This window comes from Lepidochelys olivacea, assembly GCF_965140295.1.
Source record: "Lepidochelys olivacea isolate rLepOli2 genome assembly, chromosome: 25".
Classification (NCBI taxonomy): Eukaryota; Metazoa; Chordata; order Testudines; family Cheloniidae; genus Lepidochelys; species Lepidochelys olivacea.
The window spans coordinates 18,012,133-18,038,651 of NC_140435.1; the positions used below are offsets into that span (position 1 = coordinate 18,012,133).

The following is a 26,519-nucleotide window of genomic DNA, read 5'->3' on the forward strand; positions in this document are numbered from 1 at the left end:
CCTGGCCCTCCAGGGCACAGTGATGGGCAGCCCCTGGTGCCACCAGCCTGGGCTGGCAGCAGCATCGGTGGCATGTCACTGAGCAAAGGAGACAGCGACAGGACTCTGAGCTCCCACCTGCCTTTTATTGAGCCACAAACCAGCCTAGCCCTAACGCCAGAGAGTTCTTTGCTTAATTCTTAAAACAAACAGACTTGAAAGAGGTCACAGCACATGGTTAAAACGCTTTGCTGCATGGGGGCGGGGGGGGGGCTTTCCCAAGCACCCAGGGGATTTAGGAGCACGGCACCCCCCCACAGCCACCTTGGCACTTGGAAAATCCCTCTCCAAATCCACAGGTTTGGCTCTGTCTGTACTCAAAGGGCTCCTGGCTCTCCAGGAGGAAGGGACCTGGAGGGAGGGGGCGTTCAGCCCTGCCGGACAGACAGCGACACATCTAGGCTGCACGCTGATCCTGCCCGGCGGGCTCGAGGGCACCCACCCACCTGGCACCGAACTGGGAAAGCTTGTCAAAGGGGCTCAGCCCCCAAAGCTGCTGATGTTCTCAGTGGGGGGTTCTCCATGGCTCTCAGGCAGGAGGAGGGTTCCCCATCGTTCCCAGTGGGACCTGCTGGCCGTGGAGCCCTTTTGCAAACCTGCCCCTGTGCTGGAACAGCCCAAAGTCGAGCTGCTCCTCTGTTGCAAAGGCTGCTGCCCGCCTGGCAGAGGGCCCTGGACAAGTCTCTCGCAGGGGCGCCAAGGCTGGGGTTTGCCAGGGAGAGGATCCCGCCATGGGGAGCGAGACCTCGACGTGAGCGAGAGCCCTGCAGTGCGGCCCAGCGCTCGGCCCAGCTGACCCCCTCCAGCGCTTCCCACCTCCTCCAGCCATTCCCACGGGGAGACCCATCACTCGGCTTCTTCCGAATCGTACTTGAGGTCCTGGAGAATTTCGCTGATTGCCTCAATGGTTTTAATTAGCCTAGGAGAGCGGATGGAAACTATAAATAAAGGCCATATGGAGTGTATTATCTGGGCTGCCTCGCGTTCCCGGCGCTGTTTATGAAACACTCGGCCGGGGAGAGGCTGATCAGCACCAAAGCCATGCGGCAGTGCTAAACAATCCAGAGGGCCGACAAACAAGAGAGCTTTTGAAGGCACCATCTGGGTCTCCTTCAGGCCTGGTTAGGGAGAGGGGGCCAAGGGATTGGGGAAGGCACTTTCATCCCCCCTGCGCCCTTCCTCCACCCCAGCCTTGAAGAAGGGATGATAAAGGAGCTGCCAGGGCCTGGAGCAGCACATGCCAAGTCCAGCCTGCTCCACCGCCCCCTTGGGGGATCCCATCCCGGAGCTCCCACTCCCCCCGGCCGGTCACATACGTCGCCCCCCAGCCTGGAGGGTCTGACAGGCAAAACGCTGCTCAAACAAACAGCCGGCGCGCCTCCCCCCTGCTCCTTCCCCAAAGGCTGCTGGGTGCTGAGCTAGCCCCCGTCCTACCTTGGCCAGAGCAGTTCTAGACCTTCCCCTCGAATCCAGGAGCTGGGTGCCCAGTGAGTGTGTACAGGGGGAGCCCCCAGCCCTCACCCCCCGTCATGCCACAGGCTCAGCTGGAGCCATTCCCGCCTGGCTTCAGGGGGGGGCTCCCACTAGCCCCTATGCTGGGGGGCAATGCCCCCCTCCATGGGGCTCGAAGGCGTGAGGCATTCAGAGTGCCGTGGGCGGCAACGGGGTGGTGCTGTGCCCAGCCCCCGGGGCACCTACTTGTATTTGAGCTCCTGCACCTCCTGCTGGTGGGCTGGCACGCCGGGCTGGTCCTGGGCGTGCTGCCTGGCGAGCTGCAGCTGAGCCGTCTGCAAGGAGGAGGGCAGGTGGAGTCGAGCTTCCCAGGAGGAGACACCAACCCCACCCACAGAGCGGCGCCCGGGCTGGGCAATGTAGGCCAGAGTACCTGGCACCTCAGGGCCCAAACCCGCCCCGGGCTGCCACGCAAATTACCACCACCACAGCCACATGGCTCCAGGGCGGGTCAGGCTCAGAGCGACCCCACCTCACCCCGGCCCCCGCTCCTCGATTCCTTGTACCAAAGGCCCCTCCAGCACAGGAGAGAGACGGGAGGAGAGGCTGGGCCTCAGGGCTATCGGCAGCAATGCCTCCGACCTACCGCGGAGCCTTGGGGAGATGACTGCTCCCCCTGCTTCGTCCATTCCGCCTGGCAGCTCTCCGGGGCAGGGGCTGGGCTCTCATACACAATACTAGCCCAGCGCAGCCAGGAGTGCAAGTTCCTGCCCTTTCGCAGCTGAGGGGCGGCTGTATGAGACAAGTTTGCTAGGGCTCAGCCCAGCTCCTAGGAAGCAGTGTCCCCAGTACAACACCCCCTCCCACAGCTGGCACCAGCAGCCCCCTGGCCTGACGGGGCTCTGACGACTGGCCGGCTCATGGGGGAGGAGGGGCGCTGCAGGGTAGGGGCGGGAAGCCTACTCTAGCGCTGCACCTGCCCTGTGAGTAGATCGAGGCCCTCAGCCTGCAGTGCGGCTGTCGGCACCTTGGACGCCCCAGTGCAAAGGGGAGGAGACAGGGGCCTCTCACCAGCTCTAGCTTCTCCTTCTCCTTCTGCTGGACCCTGGACAGGTGCTGGGCAAGCTCCGGCCGCCCGTGCTCCACCTGGAGCTGCTCCTTGATCTCCAGGATCTCCCGGGAGATGCCGCTGAAGGCCAGCGTGATCTCATGGACCAGCTGCCGGTAGCGGAGGAAGTCGTAGTGCGGCCCGCTGCTCAGATACGCCCGGTGGCCCCTGCAAGCCGGACAAAGCAACCGGTCATCTGACAAGAATGAGCCTCCCGAGAGCGCCCCTTTTACTAGACCCCTGCAGGGGATGCTCCCGACAAGCTCAGGAAGCATGGGCTGGGTGGTGAAGGCACTGAACTGGGCCTCAGGAGACCTGAATTCAAATCCCAGTTCTGTCACTGACTCTGTGTGGGCCTCAGTCCTTAAACGGGATAATGATGCTCTCTGGGGCAGGGAGTCTTTCTCTGGGCAGCACCTGGCATGATGGAGGCCTGTCTGGGGGCTGTACAGTAATAACTTCCAGGCACAGCAAATTGCAGGCAGGGATTTGTAACCCCAAAGCCTTTGCTCTCAGCTTGGTGCTGCAGAGAGGCGCACGGCCCCCTCCCTACCCTCTGCATGACCCCTGCAGTCAGCGGTTCAGGTATCTTCCTGTTCAGCCTTTCCACTATATTATTGAATTAGCAGCTCGTACCTCCGCTGGCTGCCAATGCTCAGGAAGGGCTCATTACCGAGGATTATTACCAGGCCCGACAGCTTAACCTCCGCTGGCCGGGCTTGGGGCTGGTTTGTTTGTTAAACTCCAGGGCCTGGATCCGGAAGAGTAAATCATCTCCCAGACGTCGCTGAAATGGGCTACAGGCGTCTGGTGCGCGGGTCCCCCTGGCCAGCCGGCGTTCAGCCCCAGCCCGCAGGGGCCAGGCCCAGGTGTTGAGCAGCAAGCAGTGGCGGCTGCTTCCTGGGACCCTTTGCCAGCCAGGAGGGGAGGCTGGAACTTTAGAGACTGGGCACTAAGCACCACAGCAAGGGCGGAATGGCCTCAGGCCAGCACGCGCCTCAGCCAGAGCTATGGAGTTTAAGGTCAATGGGGCAGGGGGATGGCCCCATTTTCCCCTCCTGCTTCAGTGCCCCTGGACCACAGGTGGAGGGGGAAGAAGGCTGCAGAGGGCAGCGGGAAGCATCGGAAACTCAGTCTGGGGCACCCCGCAGGCAGAGGTGCCAGGATAGGGCCGCCAGGTGGAGTAACACCCCCCCCCGGCCCCGCCCGGTTTGCCTGCAAATAACGGGAGCGGCCAGAGCAGGCCAGCAGCAAGAAGAATCTGCTTGAAAGTCCCCGTTTGGCAGGAGTTAGCCTCCCTTGGTCTGGGGGCTGGAAGGAGAAGTCACAGCAGAGTGGTACCTCCCACCGCGAGCTGGCTTGGGGCTGCGTTGTCTGCCACGGCACAGTCTGTGCCCAAATACACAGTCCGCATGGGCTGAGACCCAGAGTCCTGCCCAGCCCTGGCACATCAGTGTCTCCAGCGGGGCTGAGCCTGCCCTTCTACGCCAGGGTGCGGATGCCCCTAAGAGCAACCAGGGCAGAGGACAGGATGGGATCCGGCACGTGCGGGAGCCGGAGCCCACAGCCACCAGGGGTTCTCCGGCCTTGGGGTCACTTACTCCTCAAAGAGCCGGTAGGCTTCCACCCGCTCCCCCTGCAGGGTGTAAAAGCGGTGCAGGAGCAGCTTCACGGCGTCGTCCGTCTGCCAGCGGGAGAGACAAAGGGATAGCATGAGACTCAGGGTGTCCACCGGCCCTGGGGCAACAGGCTCACAGATGGCTCTGAACCAGCGAGACAGGCCCCAGTACATCCCTCGCAACCAGTCCCTCCACCCCTAGACCAGCCACAGGAGGGCGCTACATGGTGCTGGGGCACCTCCTCCTCCCCCCTGCGAGGCTCCCCACCCAGGGACTGTGGCACTAACCCCGCCACAATGTCACAGCTGCCTGCCACTGCCGACCTGGGGCCACATGGGAACCAGTGCCCTCGAGGGAAAAGTGCCAGTCAGTCTCCCACCCTGGGACAGATCAGAGCCACGCCGCATAAAGGGAAGGCCCCGTGTCCGCTTTCCCTGCCTGAGCCGGCCAGTCCCCTGCCCTGGAGCCGGATGGGAAAGGGCCCATGTCCTATTTCACAACCCCCAAGCCAGCCAGGCCCCCTGAATTAGCCCGGATTGGAGCTGGTGACAGGCTCTTCACTATATGGAGTGAGGGGTTCCTAACCCTGTGACCATCCAGTCGCCTCAAAACAGGGATAAGCTGGAACCAGGGCTGTAGTGAGGAATGTCTCAATATTCCATTCCCTGACCCCCCTGAGCCAGCAGGTCCCCATCATGAGACCCACCGCGTCTCCCCACCGAAGGATGGGCTGGAGCCAGGGCCATGGAGATGAAAGCACCCCAGGGCTCCCCCAGTACCAAGTACCATCCTGTCCCCTCTAACCTGGGGCTGGATTTGAACCAGTAACCAACATGGGGCCGTGGCCACCCCCCTGCATCCACTCCCACTTCCCCACCACTCCGGCCCACCATTCTGGGTTCTCAGATGCCAAGCTTGAGGCAGAGGGCTGGGAGGTGCGGGGGCTGCAGCTGCTCCTCAGAGGGAGGCCAGGGTGGTGAGCCCAGGGCCCCCCAGCCCAGTAAGGAGTGGACGGCCTCGGAGTCGGCTATTCTGGGGCCAGAGTCCTCGCTGCCGCAGCTGCGGGATCCGGTTTCTCTCGCTCCCCAGAAGAAGGTTCCACGGGCTCCCAGAAGCCTCTTTCCGCGGGCCTGTTCCGAGCTGCAGAGCAGCAGCAGGGCCTGCGTGCATGCATGGATCCTCCCCAGAGCTCTCACCGTGCTGGGGTCTAGTGCACGGCAAGGCCTCCAGCCCCCCACACAACAGCTGCGTTTTCTAACTTGGCAGCTCCAGAGGCTCTTTCCTGTTGGCAAAGCCCCCGGCCGGCCTCTCCGGTTCCAAGCCCCATCGCCTTTGAGCGACTCCTTGGCCCCCAGCACCAAGCCAGGAGGCTCTGCTCCGGCGTCGCCAGGACTCCCGTGAGCAGCACCCAGCCACCTGCCTGCACCCAGGGCAGGGTCGCCCCTCGCCGGGCGATGGAGGTTTCATACCATCTCACCCAGCACCCCGGGAGCCCCCGCCCCCCGGCCATCTGCAGCCAGCGCCGCAACCTCACAACCTTCCAAGCGGGTTGTGTGCTTGACAAGTCTCCAAAGCACAATTTCAGCACTTTCCGAGCCAGCGCTTAGCAAAGCGCCTTCCGCTCCCTAACGCCTCTGCTTCCAAATGGGGCGAGGGCTGGGGGGAGGCACAGAGTGAGCGGGACAGAGTGCTGTCTTAGCAATACGCTGGAGTTTTTAGCTTGCGGTATCCCACCCAATTAACGGGGACAGTAAATTCCGGCCTAACGATCCTCCATGCACTGCTACTGCCCACAAGGAGCTCAAACCACACCCAGTGTGCCATTGCCCAAGCTTTACAGGGCATTAGAGGGCACACACCTGAGTGGGTGGCAGCAGGCACTGGCTGTGGCATCCTCTTGGGATCACCAGGCTGGAGCAGTGCAGCGGCCTATCTAGGTCAGATTCCTCTCACCACCAGGGCCAGCCCCAGCATCATCAGAGGAAGGGGCAGCAGGCAAAGACGGGATGACCTGATCCCTCCTGACCCCAGTGGTCATAGGTTGGCTTGCACCCTGTAGCATGAGGGTTTGTTTTCTAATAGTCACTATTCTAGTGCTAGTTATTCATATTCTCTACTCACATGGAGATTACTCCTGCAGGAATTCTGCGTTACTGCGTGTGTGCAGAATTCATGGCCCCCACAGATTTCTTTGCTTCCCCACAGAAAAATGACTTCTGACAGGGAAGCAAAGGTCACACACCCCTTCCCAGCAGTGTAGGCAGGTTGCTTTGGGTGCTCAGAGTACCCAATAGAGATGTAAATCACCACCAGGGCAAAGGGCCTGGGGAGTCGTGCGTGTGAGAGAGAGAGAGAGAGACACTCTGTCCCTCTCCGTTCTCACTCACTACTGTGGCACACTCGGCCATCCCCAGGGCTTTGGGATGTTTCTGACGAGGTAAGCATGGGGCAGGCACTGTCCCTCAGGAGAGCAAAGACAGGTGTAAACATTTTAAGGCTCCTTTACATTGCCAGAGTGGTGTGAAGGAACCTTATCGCAAAGGACAGTGTGACCTTATAAATGCTTACGGTGATTTAGTGATTAGAACTGGTCTAAATTTTTGGACTGAAAAAATTTCCCATCAAAATGTGCTCCATGAACTGTTTGCTACTGACCTTTCTGGAGATGGTCAGTAACCACTATAAATTGTGAGTTTGAGTCCCCGGCCACCACTTGCTCTTTGGTTGCAAATGATGCAACACTGAGCATATGGCTGCGTATATTTGTTGACGAATCACTAGAAGTAAAGGGTCAATACTAGCTAGGTTACTATTAGACAGAGGGGGGTTGGAGATTTCCTCCAATGTCCCCCACTTCCCTTCTCCTTCCATTTCTATTCGGACATCCCCTTAACTGGGCTGGCACTCCTGAGCCTTCTGCTGGGGGCACAGCTGGGAGGGCGGGGGGCCCTCAGCTGAATTTATGAACCGGGGAAGGGAGAGAAAGGCCTCAGTACAGACCAAGGGTTCTCACGCCCGGGGAGTGGGAAGGGGCCCAGCCTGAGAGGAGCTGGTGTAGACGGATTTCTTTACCTGATAGCGCCTGGCTTGGTTCACCTCAGTCACTTCCACTCTCCTCCCCCGGCTGCTTTTCACAGCTGGGCTTCCCCGTCTCTAGTCCCAGCACCCTCCTATCTCCGGTGTCTGTCCCCCACCACCTGGTGTCTGAGCGCCTGGCCATCCTGAGGGTATGCAGCCCCCCAGGACCCCCCTGCGCCCTCCCTGCTGGGGGCAGAACTCTGCACCCCAGACCCCCAAACCAGGGCCTGGGATGGGAGCTCCCGGCTCGCTCCAGGGCAGCCGCAGCCCCGGGAGCGCGCTAGGCAAAGGCGAGCCCGGGATCCGGTGGCCGGGGTGCAGGCTGCGAGCCCAGCCCCGCTCAGGGGCAGAAACCAGCCCGCCCCGGGCTCCGTGCGGGCCCTGCTCCGGGGGGATTGGCAGCCTCTGCCCATGCGGGACCGGGAAGCGTGGCCGCAGCTAGAGCCGAGGCAGCTCGGCCCGGGCCAGGCCCGGCCCCCCGGAAAAGCGGCTCAGGCCCGGCACGGCCCCCCGCGGGGAAAGCGGCTCTGGCGCGGGACAGGCTCGGCACGGCCCCCCCGCGGGGAAAGCGGCTCTGGCCCGGCCCAGGCTCGGCACGGCCCCCCCGCGGGGAAAGCGGCTCTGGCCGGCCCAGGCTCGGCACGGCCCCCCCGCGGGGAAAGCGGCTCTGGCCCGGCTCAGGCTCGGCACGGCCCCCCCGGGGAAAGCGGCTCTGGCCGGCCCAGGCTCGGCACGGCCCCCCCGCGGGGAAAGCGGCTCTGGCCGGCCCAGGCTCGGCACGGCCCCCCCGCGGGGAAAGCGGCTCTGGCCCGGCTCAGGCTCGGCACGGCCCCCCCGGGGAAAGCGGCTCTGGCCGGCCCGGGCTCGGCACGGCCCCCCGGGGAAAGCGGCTCTGGCCGGCCCGGGCTCGGCACGGCCCCCCGGGGAAAGCGGCTCTGGCCGGCCCGGGCTCGGCACGGCCCCCCGGGGAAAGCGGCTCTGGCCCGGCCCGGCCCCCCAGCCCTGGCCCGCGGTGTGCGGACACTGCCCCCGGGGAAAGCCGCGCTCACCATGGCAGGAGGCTCCCCCGGCCGGGCGCCCCCAGCTCCGCTCGCAGGGGCCGGCGCCGCAGCCGCGGAGACGGGCAGGAGGCAGCGGGGAGGCGGCGGCCGCCTGCAGGCCCGGCAGCCTCATGACCCGCCGGGGGGCAGCGGCCCTGAGCCGCTGGTCCCGCCCCGTCACGATCACCCGGGGCGCCGCGAGCAGGTTTCGGGGGGTCCCCCGGGCAGGGCCCCGCCCCTGGGGGCCGAAGCCGCGTTCACTGGGGCAATTGCACGGCTGGCTGCCCCCCCTCGGTCGCTGACACACAGGTGGGCTGTAGAGATTTTAGGGGGGGAGGTTGCGAACCCCTCAGCTCGGTCCTTATTTGTACTGGTGTAGCGCGAAGACATGCACAGAGCAGGACCCTGGTGGGCTCGGTGTGGGGGGCCAGAACAAGGCCGGCCCCATGCCACAGGACTTACAGTCGCCGTGGATTAGCTCAGGAGAGGCCTGGGGGCAAGGGGGTCAGTATCATCCCCATGTTCCGGGGGGACTCGGCCCAGGGAGACAGGCCCATGGCAGAACCATTTCCCAACCCCATCTTGTTCCTGAGACCACACAGGCATCCCCAGACACCTGAGCCAGAGGGCAGCCTCCTCCCCTGCAGCCCCGATGCAGGCTTCCTTAGGCTAAAGCCAGGGTGACCAGATGAAACGGACAAAACAACAACAAAAAACCGGCGGGAGCGGCCAAAGCCGCAATATCGGGACAAATGTCATCCAGACCGGTCAGGATGCAGGACAAAACTAAAGATCAGGACATCTGGTCACCCTAGCTAAAGCTCATGAAAGCTGATGGAGGAGGCCAGTAGAAAGGTCCCAGAGCAGAGGTAATACAGTATTTCCTCACTTAGAACAAGATGTCTCCAACACTGCAGCACTCAGCTCCATGACCCGTTTTCTGAGCTAGGAACTGGAATGCTGTTTCCCCGAGAGCTGACTGCGCACTAGCCCTTTCAGATCCCACTGGCTGGGTTAAAATCCTGACTTAGGTGACAGGTGGCCATGAAGTAGGGGGCTCTCGTGCGGTTTCTTCTCTTCTCCAAGATCACAGGCCAGGAGTGAGGTGCATTGGCAGAGCTAAACATTGAACCTTCCACCCGCATTTCACTCCAGAAAGTGCCCTTCATCTTTGTGTCTAAGTAAAATCCTCACATTAGAGCAACACAGGCTAGTAACTCCCCATTCCTTACAAGGGCAGCCCATTGACTTCAGCTTGGCCCTAAAACTCCAGCCATGAGACAGGCACTCGTACATCTGAGCAGGAGCTCGTGCTGGATTGGAGCAAACAATTCCCAAAATAGATTGTCCAGGCTTTCAGCTCACTAGCCTGCAAGGATGGCACCACGCACTGATCTCAGTCACTCTGCCAGGTAGTTTGCCTTTTCAGGATGGCACCAGGATCGATCCACTGCAAGGGGCAGTCACTCAGTTTGACAGATCACAAGAGAAGAGGCTAACTCTCTCCTGCCCCCTTTTTTGTCAGGGGAGTTACTTTAGTAGGGGAAAGGCATTTCCCCTCTTCCCAACTGACACGGTCCTTTCTAGGTAGAGCTGAGGAACAAGCTGACTTCCCAGCACTGCCCTATAGCATTGTAGCTGCAGCCTCACTGCTGCTGGGCTTTTATTCCAACCGCATGGGTCTGAGATCTCCCATGTGCTGTCTGGTTCACTCTCCCCCAGCCACCAGAACAGGTTTTTGGCACAACCCTGATTGCTACATGAGGATGGTGTGGACTAGCCACAGAAATCTTCAACCTACTCCTTACACAGCGGCTATTCCCTTTAAACCAAGAAAATATGGTTTTGAATTTGAGAGGTGCTTTTAGCAAAGGATGGTCCATGTGTTAGCATGGACTTAGCTATTGAATTCTGTTCCTACTGTACAGGAATGTTTGCACTGCACTGTGAATGCCTTAATCCATCTGCCACGTATGTTCTAAGGAACAGTATCTCTCTTTTACTACAGGAAGCCAAGAATAGATCAGGCAAGTTTAAGGATGGCATAGACGTGTCTGAATCAAGCCCTGCATTTCATGTTGAAACACATTAGTAACAGACATCCAGAGAACACATTTTACGGGATATGCACATGATCTTCTCTGCATTGTTCTGAACAGCATTGAAGAATGTGAAAGCAACTGTCCAGGTGAGGGCAGAGGGTAAATGACAAACACGGGACTGAGCACTGGACGTAGCTTTATTCAACAAACCCCTGCCTCACCCAGGACCAAGCTACATTGCAGCAGACTGACTACCCAGCTTGAATTCAACAGCACGTAGCCACACGGGCCGAAGACAGGTATCTCCCTCTACTTGACCTTCTTCTTGGGACGCAGATTGTTGGTGTGGCCACACTTCTTCTTACGGCAGTTAACAGCACGAGGGTGCAGGCGGGCGTAGCACCTGAAACGGGCAGAAGAACAGCTGTCAACTCTTCTGGGGGTTTGGAACTCCCAGGAGGCTCTGCCTCGCATGGCAAGATCCCAGTCAACCCCCCTGTGAACACTACGAGCATATTTACTTGAGGCAGCAAGCACAGGGGAGGAATATGCAGCTGAAGAGAATGAGGGAAGTTATATAGGAAGGACCAATGTCAATTTATTCTGGCCTCCCGCATTTATGATGCAAAGGGATTTTTATGAACACCTGCCAGTTCAATAGAGAATGCAACACCCACCAATCCTTGATGGAAATAGTGTCATCTCCTCTGTCCCATGCAGAAAGGGCAAGGTGACCCATCACAGGCTCTTCCCAACCCCAGTGAATCTGAAGATGACCTACCCAGAACAGCAGCCTCTCTAGGAGGTTGAGAGATCGGTACAGCATTAGCTGGCAGTAAAAAGGTGTTAAAGCTGCCAGGATGCTGCTGTAGTTGCCCAAAGCAGTTTGCTACTCTGCCCAGCTCCTCCTCAGGCTCTTTAGGCCAAGACTGAGCGATCTATTCTATGACAGGTTTCAGAGCAGCAGCCGTGTTAGTCTGTATCCGCAAAAAGAAAAGGAGAACTTGTGGCACCTTAGAGACTAACCAATTTATTTGAGCATAAGCTTTCGTGAGCTGCATCCGATGAAGCGAACTGTAGCTCATGAAAGCTTATGCTCAAATAAATTGGTTAGTCTAAGGTGCCACAAGTCCTCCTTTTCTTTATTCTATGACAGATTCCATTACCAACTGCCTCCTAGCACACTGATCACCTAATGACACCCACTACACATCAGAGCACAAATATGTAAGGATGCTGCTCAAAGGAGTTCACCCTCAGATAGGGCAGCGGCTACACTCCCCTCCAGAGGCTAAAACGCTGAGTCTATTGCATAAGGCGACACGTACTTGCGGCAGATCATTTTGTCGCAGTTGTACTTCTGTGCGAGCTGGCGAAGAGAAGGCTCAATGATGCCTCCTCGCAAACGCAGCACCAAGTGCAGAGTGGATTCTGAAAGGAGGAACACACCGAGTTAGCAGCATTTCAGAGCTAGCACTGAGGCAGAAACTTCCCCGTTTGCAGAGGGAGGAGCATAATGGGACTCCAGGTCCCAAGTGCTACTGCCACAGAAAGTAGTGACTACTTCAGTTCTGGTGGTTTCAGTCTCAACCCCAAATTAACTCAATTCCCACTGCAGAGCCAGACTGCCAGGGGAGGGTGGGGAGAGCCATGACAGTTTCCGAAAGGCAAATGGGACAAGCACGCCAGTTCTTTAGACACCTGGGCCTCTCATTGTTCTTAAGACACCGTTTGGGTGTCCCAGCCTAAACCCCCCCAAACCCAGTTATTTAAAAGCCATTTCTAAGAGTCCATATGTTAGAGACACAGAAGACAGCAACATCATCTTACATGAAACCTCCAATGCTTAGATTTGAAAGCCAGAGGGCCCACTGTGATCTACAGGGACTTCCTACATATCACAGGCCAGACAGTTTCACCAGGTAGTTCCTGCATCAAGACCACAACTTCCAGTTGAGATGAAACACATTGTAAAGAGCCTTCCAAATCTTGGTTTAAAGCTGCGCACATGGTGTAGAATCCACATCACGAGATGATTTGCTCCAATGGTTAATTACACTCCACTAAAAAAATGTGGACCTCGTTTCTAGTCTGAATTTGTCTAGCCTCACTGGATCTTGTTATGCCTTTGTCTAGAGCCCACTGCTACCAAAATTTGTCCCCACGTGGGTACTTTACCACCCTGAAATAATCTAACCTTTGTAAGTTAAATAGACTGAAGTTGTTTAGTCTTATTTTAAGGCAGGTTTTCCAAGACAGTGCTTTGTTCTTGTAGCTCTTTTCTGAAGCGTTTCCAGTCTGTGTTCACACGAGCTGGACACAGAACCCCAATAACCATCTTACTAACACTTGATAGTGATCACACCACTCCTCACTACTTCTAGTCGTTATTCCCCTACTTACACAGCCAAGGAATACATTTGCTCTTAGCTTCCTCATTGTGCCACAAGCTCATATTCTATAAATTATCCATCATGACCCTGAAATCCTTTTCTGAGATGTGAATTCAATTCGATATTCCACAGGGCTTGTAGAAGACATTGAGTGATAGCTTCTGCAGGCAGAAAGAGCAGAGTTTCCTCTAGTAGTGCTTTAAGCTACTGTTTAGCAACCATTTTTGAGCCCAGGTCTTACACAGTGGTAATATGCTGTCAAACAATACCTTTCTGGATGTTGTAGTCTGAGAGGGTACGCCCATCCTCCAGCTGCTTCCCAGCAAAGATCAGACGCTGTTGGTCAGGAGGAATACCTACAAGACATCCACGTGTGGAATACTGAATTGCCTTTGACATCACATTGAGATTTGACGAGCAAATCACAACCCATGGGGCACTATACCACGGGGAGGCAGCAGACCTGATGGGAGTGATCTGCTATAAGACAAATGCAGATTTGGGTCCATCAAAATAATTAACAAATTTGGGTCATTTTGGCAAACTGCTTTGGTTGAAAAAAAAAATTCAGAAGTGCTGAAATGCCACTTCCTAAATGAAGAGGTGAAACATTTCAGTTTTGGAATGTCCTCAAAATTTAAACAAAATGTTTTAGTTGACACAAAACAACTTTTTTTTGTTTTTTACACCAGAAGTTTCAAAACATGTTGTGGGTCAAACTAAAATGAATTTTTTTAAAATTTGTATCCGAAACAAATAGAGCAGGGGTTCTCGAACTGGGGATCAGAAACCCACCCAGGGGATCTCAAGATTATTATCTGGGGGATCACGAGCTGTCAGCCTGCACCCCAAACCCTGCTTTGCATGCAGCATTTACAGTAGTGTTAAATATACTAAAAAGTGTTTTTAATTTATAAGAGGGGGGTCGCACTCAGAGGCTTGCTACATGAAAGGGGTCACCAGTACAAAAGTTTGAGAACCACTGAAACAGAGACACAAGATGGATGATGCAGTATCTTTTACTAGACCAACAGAAGTTGCCTCACCCATCTTGCCTCTCTAATGTCCTGGGACCAACATGGCTACAACTACTCTCTGAACCACATGTGCACTTAGTTGCACGGCCCTATGTGCAGCAATGCTGTGCAGGTGTTTAACTGCTACCATGCCTTAGCAGCTGCATTTCTGGGGTAGGTAAACATCATTCATCAGATACACCAGCCATCCATTTCTCAGGAGTGCAGCGCCCAAGAGCTCAAACAGAGGGTAGTTCAGGGACCATTCTTCATAAAGATGTGAAAATATCACAGGCCACAATTTTGTCACAGAAACTACAATTTCCAACACTCACTATAACATTTCCACAATGCCACTCACTGAAATGTGGCCGGCTGTCTCCTCATCTGTGACCTGGGGCATGCAGGGGAGCAGAGGTGGAGAAAGAGGACTGGATCAAGACAGAAGAGACCCAGCCCCACCAGTCTCTGAGCAGGGGCCAGCCCCCATACTAGAGACGCAGGGGGTCCCCAGATCCCATTGGAGGATAAAGCTGCCAAGGCGAGCTTAGGACCCCCGCCCCAAGGGCAGCGTACGGGGCGGGGAAGTGACTGCCCCGGCTTTAACAACGGTGGCCTCGGCCTTCGAGCCCCAGCCCCCTCCAGCCCCTTACCCTCCTTGTCCTGGATCTTGGCCTTGACATTCTCGATGGTGTCGCTGGGCTCCACCTCCAAGGTGATGGTTTTGCCCGTCAGGGTTTTCACGAAGATCTGCATCGTGGCGCGCGCGTGTCCCCTGCACGAGCCAACACCCGGTCAGCGCCGGCCCCGCGTGGCGAGCCAGGCAACGGCCCCGCCCCCACTGAGCGGTCACCCAGCCGGGGGGGGGGGTAGGGGGCAGCCCCGAGCCCCTCCCAGCCAGGCAGAGTCTGGGCCCGCCCCCGCCTCTCAATCCGGCCGGCCCCACGGCCCTCCCCCCACCTCCCCAAGGATCCCCAGCTCCCCTCCCCCCCCCCCACCGCCCGCGGGCCCCTCAGCTCCGCCCCCAGGTCCGCCAGCCCGGACCGGTCCCGTCCGGCGCTCCCCCCAGCTCCCCTCCCCCCAACCCCGGGCCCCCCAGCTCCCCTGCCCCCACCGCCCCCAGCCCGGCCCCGCCCGACGCTCCCCCCCACTGCCACCCCGGACCCCCAGCTCCCCTCCCCCCGGCCGCCCCCGCCCGGCGCTCACCCAGCCGCCTCGCCAGACAGGAGAGAGAGAGAGAGAGGGCCCACCGGAACCGGAAACAGCCCAGCGCACGCGGGCGTTACGTCAGACGCGCCGCGCACGCAGCATTATAATGGTGGCCCCGCCCACCTCGTGCCGCGCGTCACAACCAAGGCCCCGCCCGCCGCGTTCAACTCCGCCCCCGTCAGCTCCCGGCCGGAGAGGCCCTCGGGGGGCGGAGTCAGCGCGGCGGCGGCGGCGGCGGCTGGTCCCAGCATGGGGCTGTGCGCGGGGTCCGGGGTCCTGCCCCCGGCAGGGGGAGTTTGTTTGTAGGGGTCAGGCACACCTAGGTGTGCAAGCGCCGCTCACGCCTACGTGGACACGTGCACACCCTGGGCGTTCGCCAGTGCATGCACCCCCGTACGTGGACACACCCTCTGCGTTCGCCCGTGCATGCACCCCCGTACGTGGACACGCCCTGGGCATTCACCCATGCACCCACCCACGTACGTGGACACGTGCACACCCTGGGCGTTCGCCCGTGCACCCAGCCACGTACGTGGACACACCCTGGGCATTCACCCATGCACCCACCCCGTACGTGGACACACCCTAGGCATTCACCCATGCACCCAGCCACGTACGTGGACACGTTCACACCCTCGGCATTCGCCCGCGCACGCACCCCCGTACGTGGACACACCCTCTGCGTTCGCCCGTGTACGCACCCCCGTACGTGGACACACCCTGGGCATTCACCCATGCACCCACCCCCGTACGTGGACACGTGCACACCCTGGGCGTTCGCCCGTGCACCCAGCCACGTACGTGGACACACCCTCTGCGTTCGCCCGTGCACCCATCCACGTACGTGGACACACCCTGGGCATTCACCCATGCACCCACCCCTGTACGTGGACACACCCTGGGCATTCACCCATGCACCCAGCCACGTACGTGGACACGTTCACACCCTCGGCATTCGCCCGTGCACCCACCCACGTACGTGGACACACCCTGGGCATTCACCCATGCACCCAGCCACGTACGTGGACACGTGCACACCCTGGGCGTTCACCCGTGCATGCACCCCCGTACGTGGACACACCCTCTGCGTTCGCCCGTGCATGCACCCCCGTACGTGGACACACCCTGGGCATTCACCCATGCACCCACCCACGTACGTGGACACGTGCACACCCTGGGCGTTCGCCCGCGCACACACCCCCGTACGTGGACACGTTCACACCCTCTGCATTCGCCTGTGCACCCACCCACGTACGTGGACACACCCTCTGCGTTCGCCCGTGTACGCACCCCCGTACGTGGACACACCCTGGGCATTCACCCATGCACCCATCCCCGTACGTGGACACGTGCACACCCTGGGCGTTCGCCCGTGCACCCACCCACGTACGTGGACACACCCTCTGCATTTGCCCGTGTACGCACCCCCGTACGTGGACACACCCTGGGCATTCACCCATGCACCCACCCCTGTACGTGGACACGTGCACACCCTGGGCGTTCGCCCGCGCACCCACCCACGTACGAGGACACGTGTACACCCTGGGCGTTCGCCCGCGCACCCACCCACGTACGAGGACACGTGTACACCCTGGGTGTTCGCCTGTGCACACACCCACGTACGTGGACACATGCACACCCTGGGCGTTCGCCCGTGCACACACCCACGTATGTGGACACACCCTCTGCGTTCGCCCATGCACCCAGCCACGTACGTGGACACGTGCACACCCTGGGTGTTTGCCCGTGTACGCACCCACTTATGTGGACACACCCTGGGCATTCACCCATGCACGCACCCCCGTACGTGGACATATGCACACCCTCTGCATTCGCCCGTGGACACGTGCACACCCTGGGCGTTCGCCCGTGCACACACCCACGCACGTGGACACGTGCACACCCTGAGCGTTCGCCCGTGCACCCAGCCACGTACGTGGACACACCCTCTGCATTCGCCCACGCACCCAGCCACGTACGTGGACACGTGCACACCCTGGGCGTTCGCCCGCGCACCCACCCACGTATGTGGACACGTGCACACCCTGGGCGTTCGCCCACGCACCCACCCACGCACGTGGACACGTGCACACCCTGGGCGTTCACCTGCGCACCCACCCACGTATGTGGACACGTGCACACCCTGGGCGTTCGCCCGCGCACCCACCCACGTACGAGGACACGTGCACACCCTGGGCGTTCGCCCGTGCACCCACCCACGTACGAGGACACGTGCACACCCTGTGCGTTCGCCTATGCACGCACACACGTATGTGGACACATGCACACCCTGTGCGTTCGCCCGTGCAGGCACACATGCACGGGGCCTGACGAAATGAATCCCAGAATACTCCAGGAGCTGACAGAGGGGATAGCTGAGCCATTAGTGATTATCTTTGATAAGTCACGGAAGACAGGAGAGATTCCAGAAGACTGGAAAGGGGCAAATCTAGTGCCCATCTCTAAAAAGGGAAATAAGGACAACTCAGGGAATTTCAGACCAGTCTGCTTAACTTCTGTACCCAGAAAGATAATGAAACAAATGCTTAAGGAATCAATTTGCAAACATCTAGACAATAAAGTGATCAGTAACAGTCAGCATGGATTTGTCAAAAATAAATCATGTCAAACCAACCTGATAGCTTTTTTTGACAGGGTAACAAGCCTTGTGGAGGGGCGCACACACAGGGCGGGGAAGCAGTAGATGTGGTATATCATTACTTTAGTAAGTTTTTAGTACTGTCTCGCATGACTGTCTCATAAACAAAATAGGGAAATGCAACCTAGATGGAGCTACTGTAGGGTGGATGCAAAACTGGTTGGAAAACGTTCCCAGACAGTAGTTATCAGTGGATCACAGTCACGCTGGAAGGGCATAACAAGTGGAGACCCACAGGGATCAGTTCTGGGTCCGGTTCTGTTCAATATCATAGACTCATAGAAATTAAGGTCAGAAGGGACCATTATGATCATCTAATCTAACCTCCTGCACAACGCAGGCCACCAAATGTCACCCACCCACTCCTGCAATAAACCTCTCACCTATGTCTGAGCTATTGAAGTCCTCAAATCATGGTTTAAAGACTTCAAGGTGTAGAGATCCTCCAGCAAGTGACCCGGGCCCTATGCTGCAGTGGAAGGCAAGGGTCGCTGAGGTGGGTTTCCCCCAGACAGCGTAAACAGTCAGCGTGCAGATCACTTACGGGCACAGGCAGTTTATAAGCATTGCGCGACTTAAAGTCCGGGTCAATGATTTAGATAATAGCATACAGAGTACACTTTTGTGAACAATACCAAGATGGGAGGGATTGCAAGGGCTTTGGATAATCAGATCAATTTGAATTATAATCCTGAAAACCTGGAGAAATGGTCTGAAGTAAATAGGATGAAATTCAATAAGGACAAATGCAAAATATTCCACTTAGGAAGGAATAAGCAACTGTACACACACAAAATGAGAAACGACTGCATAGGAAGGAGTACTGCAGAAAGGGATCTGGGGGGGGTCATACTGGACCACAAGCTAAATATAAGTCAACAGTGTAACGCTGTTGAAAAAAAAGCGAACATCATTCTGGGATGTATTAGTAGGAGTATTGTAAGCAAGACATGAGAAGTAATTCTTTCACTCTACTCCATGCTGATTAGGCCTCAACTGGAGTATTGAGTCCAATTCTGGGTGCCACATTTCAGGAAGGATGTGGACAAATTGGAGTGTCCAGAGAAGAGCAACAAAAATGATTAAAGGTCTAGAAAACATGACCTATGAGGGAAGATTGAAAAAATTGGGTTTGTTTAGTCTGGAAAAGAGAAGGCTGAGAGAGGACATAACAGTTTTCAAGTATATAAAAGGTTGTTACAAGGAGGAAGAAAAATTGTTTTTCTTAAGCTCTGCAATGGGCTAAATTGTAGCTAGGGAGGTTTAGGCTGGACATTAGGAGAAACTTCGTGTCAGGGTGGTTAAGCACTGGAATAAATTTCCCAGAGAGGTGGTGGAATCTCCATCATTGGAGATTTTTAAGAGCAGGATGGACAAAACATTTGTCACGGATGGTCTAGGAGGTAATACTTAGTCCTGCCACAAGTGCACAGGGCTGGACTAGAAAACCTCTTGAGGTCCCTTCAAGTTCTATGATTCTATGTGGATACATGTGTGCCCTGTGCATTCACCCGTCCACATACACATACCCACATGCTACACACACTCACACGGACAGTTCAAAATCCTTTATCAGCATTGTGTACTGTAGAGATGCTGCCAAAAAATGTAAGATACTCGCTCTCAGAGGTAGATAAAATATCTACAGGGCTCTGCTCTGTGTTTGGGGGTTAACACCAGCTGTGCATGAGACATTACATCTCCCCACCCAACACACCAAGCATTTGTCCAGGGCAGAGTTCACAGCATGTTAGGGTTTTATCCCACCTCCATTTATCATTGTTGCTCATTCCCGAAGGAGTGGCAGCAGGTCTGCACGGCTTCTTTCTCCCAGCATTAAACAACTTTCCTTTCTCATTTAAGGGAAAGCCTTTAATCAGTTCTGCTAACTTCTGGAAGTAACTTTCTTAGTATACATTGTTCACATGCTGTGTGCAGGTCCCAGCTTTATAGGAATTAATGCTTTATAAATGTATGTTGCACCAACATTAAAAATAAAAAGCTTTAGTTTAAAGTGCTACCCCAATTCCTTTGGTGAAGTGACAGTTTCCACCAACATGGCCACTTTTCTGTATTTGGGTATAAAATCCAGGGCTGAGGTTGTGATCCATGTGCAGGATCCTCATTTGCCTAAGCAATTTATACTGTTACGCTACAGCTAATTTAGTGGTGCTACTGGCCTCTGCTATTAAAATATTTTGAATTGGGAGTAAAGGCAGATTCATAAAGCACTGACCTGCTTCCCTCAGTTGCTCTCAGAGTCTGGCCTTTGCTTTGTGCAGCAAAGCTCACCAATTCCGTTTCTATTTTCATTTAATTCACACTCTTAATCATGGTGCAGTGATCACATCTCTATAATTACGACCACTCCTATGTCCCTTATGTGATAGCCACTACAGCTATCAGAGAAACCAAACTTCACCTCTCATGACCGGAAGTTACAGCGTACATGCACAAATTCCACCTAATAAAGAAGAAACATGAAGTGTTTTGGATGGATGTTTTATTGATGAATTCTCTATTGGTTATTTTCTCCTAGCATTTGTAAACATGTAATACAAAAATATTTTCTTTTCACTATAATATTTCTGGAGATATGCTGATCACAACCACTGAGGATTAGAGGGCAACTTTCCCCTCTCTCTTAGGTTGACGACAGGTTTAGTTATTTCCATCCTGGCTCTCAGTAATACATTAACACAGACATTGGCAAAGTCAAAGGTGAAAACAGACAAAAAGCAGACATTTCGGTACAGGGTCTTTATCACTGTTTGAAAAATGAAAGGTTTTACCCAAAGAAACTACCTGATAATTTAACATATGATGAACACTATAGAGAGCAAGGTACAGCCATAGCAGTTGTCAAACTGTTCCAGTCAAAGGTCTCCATTAAGCAATGGAAGTGCGGTTATGAAAGATTCCCTCCTGAAAATCCGAGCTGTGGCACAGAACAGCTGCGCACTTAAGAAAAGAGGACTTCAGGTTTTTGCTACCGTGTGGGAAAAGATGTTCTGTAGGTGCTAGAGAAATCATTAGTATATATTAATTAGCTACATGGCCCTGTAGTGCAGGCAGGCCTCTCAGAAGGCAGAGAAGATCACAAAAAGCAAGCTACAGTTGCTTTGCAAGTACAAGATCCTGCGAGCCACAGCTGAGAGAGATTTGTACCACGCCGGTAAGGAGGCTATAGTTTGGGTTTGCATGCACTGTAAATTACAGAGCCTCAAGATTTCTGCGTAAAACCAAGTAAATTATTTAAGAAAAGTATAAAGAAAAGCAGTTAGAGTACTCTTCTGAGAAGATCTCTATTTGTCCAGAAACTAATGTTCAAAGCTAACCTTTGGGTTTACTGCTCTCCCCTGCACACAAACAAGAACAGAGAAGAGACATTTCAATCCATACATTTTGCATGTTTGCCATACCCAGACTCGATGTTTGCATTATGATGGCAGTTTTGAATACCATGTGATGGGCCCCTCTCCACTCAGCCTTCACTTTCCCTCTCCCCACAAAAAAAGTAAATGGCTAAGAAAACACAGAAATATAAATACAGGACAGGAAGTTCTCTGGTTGCGCTCCACAGTCCATGCAGCTGATTCAGCTGATGCCTTAGTTTTTAGTATGTGTTAGTCCAGCTCATTGGCCATTTCATCATCTGTTAGGCTCTGTCCATTAACAGCTGGAGAATCATACCGGCCTTGTGATAAATCCTCAAAATCCTGACTCATGGTTGGAGAAATAATGTCAGGGCTTGTGTCACAAGAGCCCGTACTCTGCTCAGAGGTAGGAATTGTGGTCGCTGTGCTTTTTGGAATAGGGTCAAAATCATCGTCATCTTCTAGAATTGGAGATTCATGAATATCTGAAAGGAGAGAGACACAATTGTTACCTCAGCAGTTTATTCCATCTGCATAAAGATGACAGGACTCCAGGTATCTTTGCCACACATGCTACTCCAGCTACCCAGAGTAAAGACGACATGGTACAGGTATCGGCAAGAGGAAACAGATGACTGAAGAAGGAATCCTCAAACATCACCAAAATGGACTGAGGAAGGACTCGAGGGTGTTCAAACTTACAATTTCTATTTCAAAAATCTTTGGCTGCTCATTATTGTAGTAACAAAAAACCTGCCAGCTCTTTTGCTGTGATGTGCACTCAACTTGGCAGCTAGTTGCAGCTTTGTACCCTACACCCAGCCACCTTTCACTGGGTAACACAGAGGTGTTTAAAAAAAAAAATCTCGCGAGAGAATCCCCACTGCAAGCTGCCTGCCCCAAACACACATTTCTCTTTAGCTTCGGATGCACTGGGACTCTACAGTAACCGGTGCTGTATTACCAAGAAGTACTGATTTATCAGAGTGGAAGGAAGCCAATATAAAGGCTGTAAATCAGATTGAATAACAAGGAGACACTCACTGCTGAACGCTTCTGGGTACTGTTTGGCCAGCTTCCCTTTTAGGGTCCTGTAAGGGGGCAGGAGGGAGAAGAAAAAGAGAGCTGAGTTTTAACAAAGTACATAAATATATCTACCAACCCACTGCCCCTCTCCCCTCCAACAAAAGAGGGGCCAAGCATTCAGCAGAACAAGCTTTGTTGCAGGAACCGTTTAAGCAGATTAAGATAAAATGCCCTTGCACTGCACATTCATGCTGTTGCAGGAACAGAAATCCCAGACCCTCCTGAGCTCCAGACCCTGCTGAACAAAGGGTAGATGTGAGGCGTGACGTGTCACGTCCTGACCACTTCTCATCTTGCCAGATGTTCCTTCAAGGGACATTTCCCTTCAAGCACTTTATTAAACCCTGTAGCAAGCAGGGAGCCTGAGGTCCCTTCCCACCCTGGAAATGGGGCACTGCAGCGTTGAGAAGTGTCACGCGCCCCAACCAAGGAGCAGCAGCTCCAGGGTCCCTGATTGCTCCAGCAGCCTCCCGGTCTCTTCATGGACTGTCTGCTTGCTGCACCTCCCCACCACAGGGCAGGAGCACCTATTGTTGCTCTCCATGCACTGAGAAGTAAAGGGGCCAAAACACCCCCCTTGCCCCAGAGCTTTGGAATAAAGTAATTCACTGTAAATCAACAAATACTCTACTGCTTTGCAGACTCTTGACAGTCTCATGACTTTACCTCCACCTTAGCAAAGACAAGGCTGTCCCCAAAATTGAAATCAGAAGTTTTTAAATAATATGTAATCCTTCTCTACCACATTTCACCCAAGAATAGCATATCCCTTTGCAAGCATTAAGCCTCACAAGCCCTCTGTGAGGTGGGTCTGCATTTTCCCCATTTTGCAGAGGCATGGAGAGGTGAAGTAACTTGATCAGAGTCACACGGTCAGTGGCAGAGCTAGGACTGGAAGCCAGGAGCCTGACACCCAATGTACTATGGCAAACACCACATCTCTCCTCCTTCCCATGTTGGTTTGTTTTGCAGAGTAAAAGCAAGCTATGCCTTTTATTCACTCCCCTTCTGAGTTTGTTAGTCACCATTCTGTCGTTTTCTGACCCTCCTGGGGTGCTGTACAGAGGTCACTGTGACTCAGTGACCTTGCCTGGGACAGGGAAAGCAGGGCAGGACACCCTCTGAATCCACTCAGGGCCCTTCCTCTATCATCCAACAGGAGGCACTATAGAAAGATGCCGCATCCCAGACCCTGAATCCAGAGCCCACCTGATTCTTCGGAAAATACTATCTAGATCTTTCTTCATTTCCACCAGCGTCCTAGTGTGATGCAGGAACCTCTCATTCATCTGCTGCATGCGTACATTGGATAGATTATTAAAGTTGAGCAACATCTCGTTGGTTTTCTCAAATCTATCGAGCCTAGAGCAAGGAAGAGACATGGGGAATTTGTCCATGAGTTTCCAAAAATAAAGCACACCAGGTAAGACTTTCACAATTATCTCAAAACATGCACAAACCCCACAAAAGTCAGAAAGAAAATTATATCCTTCTTTCCCCCTCCTCGAAAAGCTTTTGAAGTGATTAAAGCCCCAGTCCTGCCCAGAGAACTCTGCATGCAAAATTCCACCCTGGGCAAAACCCTAGTGAAATCAATCAGAGTCTAATTGACTATTTCTACTGACAGGAAATTTGTCAGAAAATTTGGGGGTTGAGGGAAGAATTCAAAATAAGTGAATTGAGGAGTTTAAAGCAGCAGCAAAAAGGGAGAACAGACGTGAAGATCAGCTAAGACGTGATGGATGGACTTTTCTTAATATTTAAAATTTGTTTAAAAAAGGAAATGAATTCAGCACTGAGGATGGTGCTGACTTGACTGCCCTGCAAACTAAAGGCCTCTGTTTATTCCCAGAATTGACAAAGTACCAGCAATCGAGGAAGTTTGCATTAGCACAAAGCAGCTCACCCATGCCCTGGAAAGATCAGCTCTTTCAGTCTTTGACCTCTCAGCTAGGACAGCCTACAAGTGGCAAATGTAACCCTCTCTTCGGCAGCCCAGACACATGCCCACTAGGAATTTAACTAAGACCTTGCAACTCATTTTAACAGGCACTGAACAGAACAGCTGTCAGTTAGTTACTGGCAACCTAGGACAGCTTTGAAATCGTGACCAGGGGTTTTGTATCACATTCTAACCCCACCGAGTCATCCAGTTTCTCTGAATTACTAGTAATTAGAAGGATATTTGTATATTTATTGAACAGAACAGCAGGGTATTTTGGCTGATAAGATTCCACTTGACTCACATATTCTTCTGAGCCAAAATGATGGCGTTCACGTCTTCGGAGTTCACCATACTTAGCACCCTGCTGCAAAACACACCAGAGGCTGTGGGCTCCATTTTACTGTACACTGTAGCCTGCAGGAAGGGAATAGAGATACAGAGAGGAAGTTCATAGGGCTGCTCATAAAAACACAAAGCAGCTTCCTTCACCGGCCCTAGCAACAATTAACAGCACCAGACGCCCTCAAACTGTTTTTCACAACAGTCAGATCCTTGAGGAAGGAAGACAGCAGAATCCCTCCCGGACCAGCCACGCCTTCGCTGCTACCTTACACAGGACCAGAACTGCAGCCATGAGACCAAAGCCGCGCGCTGTAACTGCGGCCCCTGCAGCCCCTCACCCTCTCCCAGAGGGCAAGATCTAGTCCCGCTACAGAGATGCCCAGCCAAAGCCACACACCTAGACGGCTCATGGGATACAGTACGGCCCCGCCGACCCCAGGAAGGAAACTTGGACCCTTTAGAGATGTGGCCGGCTAAAGGGGCTCATGCCTGGCTGGAGACCCTTCCAGCCCCTTGTATGGGGACCACCCCAACTCCGACACCCCTCGAGCCCTTTCCCCAGGGGCCTCAGCTGTCCCCACTGAACGCAGACCCCCACGGGGTGGCGACACCCTGTAACGCTTCTCCCTGCAGGACCCCGCCCCTAGGGAACCCCGGGCCCCTCCATAACCCCTCTCCCTATAGGGCCCCCGGCCCCCCACCGGATGGGGGACCCCCCGGCCCCTGCCCTGCTGGATAGGGACAGCTCATGACCCCGCCTCGCATGGAATCACCGCCCCGCATTGGATGGAGACCCCCCAAAGCCCCGCCCCATGGGAGCCGGGGCGCCCCACGGGAGCCGGGGCCCCCCACTGGCGCGGGGCCCCCCCGACTCCCCAGCCGGAGGCCGCGCACCTGGACGGGCCGCTCCCCCCGCCCAGCCTGGGGCCGCCGCCTTCACATAACGGACGCGGCGCCCCGGCCAGGGGGCTCCGTGGGGCAGCGGCAGCGGGGCCGGGGCAAGCGCGGGCCGGCGGCGGCTTGTGGGGTCCCCGGGCTGGAGCCTCACTTCCGGGATGGAGGTCACGCGCACGACGTGACCGGCGCGTCAGGACGTACATGTGCGTGAGGTCCCGCCAGGAGTCCCCGCCCCTGCCCCCCTGGGGGGAGCCCGCCACCACTTGCCCCCCCAGTGTCCCAAGGGAAACCCCCTACAGCTCCCCCTCCCCCTCCGTGCTCTATGGGGGAGCCCCCCACAACATCCCTCCCCCTCAGCTCCCCTCCCCCTCAGCGCTCTATGGGGGAGCCCCCCACAACCCCGCTCCCCCCCAGTGTCCCAAGGGGAACCCCCTACAGCTCCCCCTCCCCCTCAGTGCTCTGTGGGGGAGCCCGCCACAACACCCCACCCCCTCAGCTCCCCTCCCCCCTCAGTGCTCTATGGGGGAGCCCCCCTACAGCTCCCCCTCCCCCTCAGTGCTCTATGGGGGAGCCCCCCCACAACCCCACTCCCCCTCAGTGTCCCAAGGGGAACCCCCTACAGCTCCCCCTCCCCCTCAGTGCTCTATGGGGGAGCCCCCCCACAACCCCACTCCCCCCCAGTGTCCCAAGGGGAACCCCCTACAGCTCCCCCTCCCCCTCAGTGCTCTGTGGGGGAGCCCCCCACAACATCCCTCCCCCTCAGCTCCCCTCAGCGCTCTATGGGGGAGCCCCCCCACAACACCACTTGCCCCCCCAGTGTCCCAAGGGGAACCCCCTACAGCTCCCCCTCCCCCTCCGTGCTCTATGGGGGAGCCCCCCACAACATCCCTCCCCCTCAGCTCCCCTCCCCCTCAGCGCTCTATGGGGGAGCCCCCCTACAGCTCCCCCTCCCCCTCAGTGCTCTGTGGGGGAGCCCGCCACAACACCCCACCCCCTCAGCTCCCCTCCCCCTCAGTGCTCTATGGGGGAGCCCCCCCACAACCCCACTCCCCCCCAGTGTCCCAAGGGGAACCCCCTACAGCTCCCCCTCCCCCTCAGTGCTCTGTGGGGGAGCCCGCCACAACACCCCACCCCCTCAGCTCCCCTCCCCCCTCAGTGCTGTATGGGGGAGCCCCCCTACAGCTCCCCCTCCCCTTCATTGCTCTGTGGGGGAGCCC

The 26,519-nt window shown here is 55.7% G+C and overlaps 3 protein-coding genes across 4 annotated transcripts; all 3 read right to left on the reverse strand.

The window, feature by feature from the left end:
• Nucleotides 1-104: 104 nt before the first annotated feature.
• Nucleotides 105-8,490, reverse strand: REX1BD (required for excision 1-B domain containing; the record flags this gene model as incomplete). Of its 2 annotated transcripts, XM_084614419.1 has the most annotated exons (5): nt 105-958; nt 1,738-1,826; nt 2,563-2,767; nt 4,201-4,283; nt 8,346-8,490. In XM_084614419.1, 5 exons carry the CDS (start codon nt 8,346-8,348, stop codon nt 886-888), a joined length of 453 nt encoding a protein of 150 aa, XP_084470545.1. In that variant the 3' UTR covers nt 105-885. The 2 variants fall into 2 exon arrangements, with proteins under 2 accessions (XP_084470545.1, XP_084470544.1); XM_084614418.1 differs by lacking the exon at nt 8,346-8,490 and having other exon boundaries at nt 4,201-4,313.
• A 2,067-nt stretch (nt 8,491-10,557) lies between these two features.
• On the reverse strand, nt 10,558-15,148 carry UBA52 (ubiquitin A-52 residue ribosomal protein fusion product 1). Its single transcript, XM_084614420.1, has 5 exons — nt 14,994-15,148; nt 14,441-14,562; nt 13,041-13,127; nt 11,707-11,809; nt 10,558-10,781 (listed from the first exon to the last, which is right to left on the reverse strand). The coding sequence occupies exons 2-5, from the start codon at nt 14,541-14,543 to the stop codon at nt 10,688-10,690; spliced, it is 387 nt and encodes a 128-aa protein (XP_084470546.1). The 5' UTR covers nt 14,544-14,562; nt 14,994-15,148; the 3' UTR covers nt 10,558-10,687.
• A 4,993-nt stretch (nt 15,149-20,141) lies between these two features.
• KXD1 (KxDL motif containing 1) lies at nt 20,142-25,473 on the reverse strand. The gene is made up of 5 exons (XM_084614518.1): nt 25,300-25,473; nt 24,365-24,477; nt 23,328-23,480; nt 22,077-22,123; nt 20,142-21,517 (listed from the first exon to the last, which is right to left on the reverse strand). The coding sequence occupies exons 2-5, from the start codon at nt 24,457-24,459 to the stop codon at nt 21,282-21,284; spliced, it is 531 nt and encodes a 176-aa protein (XP_084470644.1). The 5' UTR covers nt 24,460-24,477; nt 25,300-25,473; the 3' UTR covers nt 20,142-21,281.
• Between the last annotated feature and the right edge of the window lie 1,046 nt (nt 25,474-26,519).